Here is a 5,935-nt window from a genome sequence, read left to right as displayed (position 1 = left end):
TACGAAACTATGTCCATTGATCTGTTTTGATATTTGATTTTGTATTTAAATGGGGTAGGCAAAATAAGCTTTACCTTCAGCCTACACCATTTTAAGGTGCTTTACTAATATATACTGTACTATAGCCTACTTGTTTGTCTAAAATGGAATACCGAAAAATAAACTAACCTAAACCTAAAATACCTCAGCACTCTACTCAGTAGTTTAGAATGCTCATTTATTAATAGCATGGTCTTCTTTCACTCTATTTTGTTTCTATGGCTTATTGTGCATATCACATGTTGCGTTTTGCATTCCTTGGCCCCCATATTGCTGCTAGCAGCTATATGTTTACATGTTTATTTGTTGAAGGGTGTTTTTCACTTAACACCCTTGTTTTTCACTTAAAACCTTTTAAAATTGGTGAGAGGTTGTATGATTTGTTCATGTCAGTGTCAGTCCGCATCCCAGACGTTTCCATCCAGACTGATAAGTGACAATCACGATTGTCATATTTTAAATTCCCTTCCTCTAATGCATAATCATCAATCGAGTAATTTCTTGTGAGGATATTTAATAATGATAAGCTATAACCCAGTTTAGATAATGTGCTGCTATTCATCATAACACAAATGATTACGTTCCTGCTTCCACCTAGTGGCTATGATGTCGAATTACAAGTATTACATAGACGGTGTCCCAAGCCCTCACTGGCCTGCTACTCCCTGTTTCATTCACACGAGGTCAGCAGCATACACAAAATGAAAGTACCGGTATCTAGTTTTCACTCATGCCTGAATGTTTTGCAATGAGTCAACACGTGCATACTTCACCTCAGTGTGAGTGAGTGAGACGCCATTTTTGAAGGGCTTACAATAACATGCCTACCTACGTGTTATTTGAAGTTTTTCAAATAAGTTTATTTTGAGTTTGGACATGAGGGTAATATAAAGAGATATTGGTTGTAGTCACATAGTGGAACCGTTTGCCAAGTATTTGTGTCATGATTTTTCATGAGTGAAACCAAGAAATAAATAGATAAATTAGCCTCATATCCACATTGTCCTGGGTTTTCATTCCTGATTCATATTTTTCTTTTTGATTACAACTATTTATATGAAGTTTTTGCATAGTATTGTATATTTCTGTCACTAAATGTTTCTATGAATTGAATACACAGTGGGCTACCCCAATGGAAACAAGCCATAGTATGCTTTCTTGGGTTCAATACTTTTAGCATTGTGTTTGTATTAAACTGTGTTTGTATTAAACCGTACTAAACCCTACTTTTTTGCAAACTGTTAGATAAAGTATTCAATCAATCAATCAAAACCATTGACTGTAAAAAAGAAGAAGTGTGAGTCTTATCTTTGGGCCACTCCAAATACATTGATTACAGGTTACACTGAATTAGAAAGCAGAAAGACATCTAATGAATGTCTACTCCAAACAAACTGAAACTGGTATCTAGAACATGAATCTAGAACCTAATTTCAACAGGAGGAAGAGCACCAGGCACACAGTTAATAACATCCATGTTTCTGAATTTGTACAGCAGCCTATGTTGTGACATTACTTTGGGTGAATGTCAGTCAGACATGTCACAGGCCAACTGTCAGTCTCAAAATTGCATCTGTAGCCTACTAGCCTACCAGTTTAGAAGTCAAAATGTGTGCAAATGTTGCTGCAGATTTGGGGAGTGGCAGCAAAATATGAGGAATAATTACAGACCTAGTGTTGCATACAAACATTTTGTGACACGTTGCTAACATTCATCAGATTGCTTCATTCATGTATTGCACTGTAATGGAACTGCTGAGCCAGTCTAGCCTACTTTCTCTTAACCACATGAACCCTAACATCCCTTTTCCTCTGTGAGAAGAAAAAAACAGATCTACAAGCTTAAGACGTTGTGAGCTTGTAGACTTTAAGTGTAGGTTTAAGTGTTTTAAATGATCACCTACTCAATGTTGCATTGATTTGATATAAAACAACCATGAATGCAATAACTACTAATGTAAATAACACAAAACTATTGGTATAGTCTAGTCCTTGTAGTTTTCACTAATTTAAACGGTTGCCATCTTGAGATAAGTGAAACATGGTGTGTAGACAGTTACCTATAAGTGAACTTAGTTAGAACACCAAGTTCAATGAAAAGATATTGCTCATAATTGCTGTTGCGTATCTTGAATTCAAAGTATATACTGTATTCCTCAGTTCCTGACTGTGGTCAGAATGGAATCTGCCTGTATTCTCGCATCAACATGCCAAACAACACCCAGTCAACATGGAGAAAATGGTGATGTCATAACTGTCATCTCGGAGATCTGTAATACAGCTGTAAAAATGACTCCTTGGCAAGAGGAGACGAGGTATAAACGGTAGAAGGAGACAGGATAAACAATATCTCCTCGACATTACTGTAGCTTATGGTGAGACATCAGTGGCAAAACATGTTTTCCACTAGTGGTGTCATGCCTGCCTGCTGTGAGGCAGCAGGAGTATTTATAGAATGATAATGAGCATGTGTCCTTAAAGACCACGTTGTCAAGTATCATAGGCCCAGAGGAGGGGTACCATAGTTCCTGAATTCAAATATATAAGGCAAGGGTTGCAAAAGCATAGATACAATGACTGACTTACAGCATAAATGGTTAAAGGGACATATTTGAATGGTTACACATTCCACCCAGAATGTGTGTGTACTTATATATGAATAAAACATCAATAAAAAAACTATCGCAGGTTTGAAAAAAAATGGGTTTATTAAGACACCAAAAGGGCCTGAAAACTCAGGAACATTATAAAATACTCCGTTACGAAGCAGTCATGGTTATTTTCTTTACAGTGAGAAACAAAGAAAACGCTCAGAACTCCCCGTCGGAATTCAGAAGGTATAGCACCACATAGTAGTGTTGTGTGATGGCGGACCTATTTCCCAAGCATTACAAACAAATGGTATTCATTACACATTGCCAAACCCGGTGAAAAATAATTCGATTCCCCAAATGCCCTCCCCCACAGGTCCGATGATATTGTGTGTCTTGTCTTCGGTTTTCTGAAAGAGAATCCAAGCTGCCGTCGACAGTGTCATAGTCATAGTTCGTTTGGCCGTTTGAAAAACAACAACCTCGACATCAAACAAAAACTGGGGAGCGGTACATGTTCTCTTCCTATCCTTTTCACAGTTGGCAATGTAAACAAAGCTAATGCTTTGACGGGTAGGAAATGTCTGGCTTCCATTTGAATTGAGTACACAGCCATCGACAGAATGGGTAACCCCCACCACACAGACGACGACGACAACAACAAACGACCCACCAAGGAGATGTTCAAACATAAACAATATGGCCAACGAGCCGGGTGGCTACTCGCCAGCTAAATCCAAGGCTAACCTTTAGCTGGCTGCTGTCGGCAAGACGGATCCATTTAATAAAACATAGCTACCAAACCAATGACATTTAATTGTTATGCTAGACATTTTTGTTTAAAAAAGAAAAAGGGGAGAAAAAAAGTCCCACTTTTGTCCAAAACGATATCTTGGCAAGGGAGACATCTAGACATGACAGTCAGTCCAATGGACATCAGCACGGCACATTGTCTGCGGCATTTGAAAAATCCCCACAGTCTGCGGCAGAAAACTGCAGCCTCCTGACGGCTTCTTTTATAAGATTTCCAGACAAAATTAAATCCTGAAGTAATTGGTGCGGATCGTCCTCCTCGACGTCGATCCTTTTCCTGTTCCACGGTTTGATATGGTCCCACTCCTGGTCGCCCGGCATGTTGTACGGACTGGCTCTGTTGCTCCGTCCGCGGGTTCGAAGCCGCATACAACAGCCGTTTCGTGGTTTCTGCAGCGACGCTCCATTGTTGTTGATGTTGGTCTGTTTGGCGTTGTTGCTACTGCCGTTGTTGCTGCTACTGCTGAGCCCGTGGAGACACGACATCGTCTTCTGTGTGGCACTATTGTTGTGAAGCTGCAGTGCCTCGCCGATTTTCGTGACCAAAGCGTCCACTTCTTTTGAATCGACGGTTACAGATTGCTCCAGAAAGATGTAGTTCTCCTTTCGACAAGGCATTTTCGAAGATTTTCTAGACTTCGGTGATGTCTGTTGACGTTTTAGTCGATATGAATGGGAGCGTCGTGCCGCTGCTTCCTCTCACCACGCTGCTCGGCAGTAAGCAAGCTCCTACCGTTGATTTGTAAACAATGGGTGACGCGTAACGGACCGTACCATATGAGCCAGGGGAGGGATTAAGTATCGTTGAAAATGTTACGTAAGACGGCACGCGGACTGTACAACCCATCAATTAAGCATCGTCGATTCTAAGTTAAGCAAGCGTTTTGCAAACCATTTTATATATTTAGTGTTTTGCAAGTGGTATTTTGTTCACATCCAGATTCAGAGTGTTTCCCCAATCAGACGCCATCTTGGAATATTCCACCCAACTGCACATTACATAACTCACAACTGTCTGCTGCTGTCTGTCTAGGCAAAACTAAACAATATATATACAATGAAAAATACACATTTGCGTATTTTCACAGCAGTATTGAACTGCTTTCATAAACCCACATTTCACAAACACGCCCAATAAAGTAATCATACAAAGTAGTAATTCATTCCATACCACAGTAAACTGGTATCTATGCATTTCTCCTCCATGTTCAAACAAACACAAATGTTACTATTGATCCCAGAGCCCATAATGATTTTTTGCTGCGTTATTGTAAAAGCACATTAACAAATTACAATGCAAGAGGTGCAGTAAGTGGCGACAGTATCATTAAAGAAATAGACAAATAACAGCTGTGCACACTCTGTTCCAAATGCCTATTGATTTGTCAATGTTATGCATATTATATAACATAGTAGCCTACCCCCCCCCCCCCCCACACACACACACACACACACACACACACACAGTAACACACAAGTGCACACCACACACATTGATTAATTGATTACATAACCATAATATAATGAAATGTTTTTAGTATAAATGTATGGCAACAATAACAAAAAACTAAACATGTCTGAGCTGATCCCACCCATGCATTAGAATTGCAGCATCTATTATGTGACAATAGGGGGAGGGGGACATGTCTGTGTGGTAGAACATGGTGTACATTTATGATTTCTTACTAAACCTGAATGCACAACTCAAAGAGCGAGAGCGCCCTCGTGTCCAAATAAGGAGCTACTATCATATAGCCACGTGGTGTTGAGCCAATCGGAAGACCGCATGAGCTGAAAACGTGTTCGAACTGCAGGAACAGTGTGTATCGCAGTGAAATAAGGACACCAGCCGGCAGCCATGTGCATTTCTCTATCCGTCTGCGTGTCTTTTGTGTGTCCCCTGTTTATTTCCTTGTGAATTCAGGGTCTCAGCTGTGAAAACCGGGGTCTATCGCATTCACGAGGAAATTAGCAACCTGGAAACTAGGTCATACTTCCTCATGCTTTCCTGCATAATATGACTCACTGTGGTAAATAACTAGCACTGTTCAACAACAATTCCTGTTTATCTGCCGCTACAGCTGCTTGGTCAGATTTCCCTGTCCACTAACTGCTTTTGCCTCAATATTCCTATCATCAGATCCAATCTCCCTGAAAGAGAGGATGAGATATGGACGAGGTTAAGGAAACATTAGGGAAACTGTGTGTTGCAAATACGTCTATTCAGCTGTGGAGTCAACTTTGGTAAGAATTGGCAGGCTGCCAGCAGCAGGGGTTCAGCGAGTTTGTTGCCTCCATTCAAAGACTGGGGGGCCATAGGCCATTTATATACAGCCCCTTTCTGTCTCTTGTACACAGGCACACCCACTCTCCAGCAGGAATGTGAGGAGGCTGCATTTAGTAAAAACAACATTGGATGATGTGCATTGTACAGATGATTGGATTGAGTAATTCATGAACACATGCACAAACACACCATCAACTGATAATTC

At 40.5% G+C, this 5,935-nt stretch overlaps 1 protein-coding gene across 1 annotated transcript; it reads right to left on the bottom strand.

Annotated features, from left to right (window-relative positions):
• Window positions 1-2,724: 2,724 nt before the first annotated feature.
• On the bottom strand, window positions 2,725-4,149 carry gbp (glycogen synthase kinase binding protein). Its single transcript, XM_084052144.1, has one exon. The coding sequence runs from the start codon at window positions 4,059-4,061 to the stop codon at window positions 3,567-3,569; it is 495 nt and encodes a 164-aa protein (XP_083908270.1). The 5' UTR covers window positions 4,062-4,149; the 3' UTR covers window positions 2,725-3,566.
• Between the last annotated feature and the right edge of the window lie 1,786 nt (window positions 4,150-5,935).

Source organism: Gymnoscopelus microlampas (genome assembly GCF_963454915.1).
Source record: "Gymnoscopelus microlampas genome assembly, chromosome: 3".
In the NCBI taxonomy this organism is placed as follows: domain Eukaryota; kingdom Metazoa; phylum Chordata; class Actinopteri; order Myctophiformes; family Myctophidae; genus Gymnoscopelus; species Gymnoscopelus microlampas.
The sequence above is the reverse complement of the archived record's forward strand: the minus strand, read 5'-3'. Positions and strand labels throughout refer to the sequence as shown.

Excerpts from the sequence above, each read along its gene's own strand:
- gbp (XM_084052144.1), bottom strand. The coding sequence starts at position 4,061 with ATGCCTTGTCGAAAGGAGAACTACATCTTTCTGGAGCAATCTGTAACC.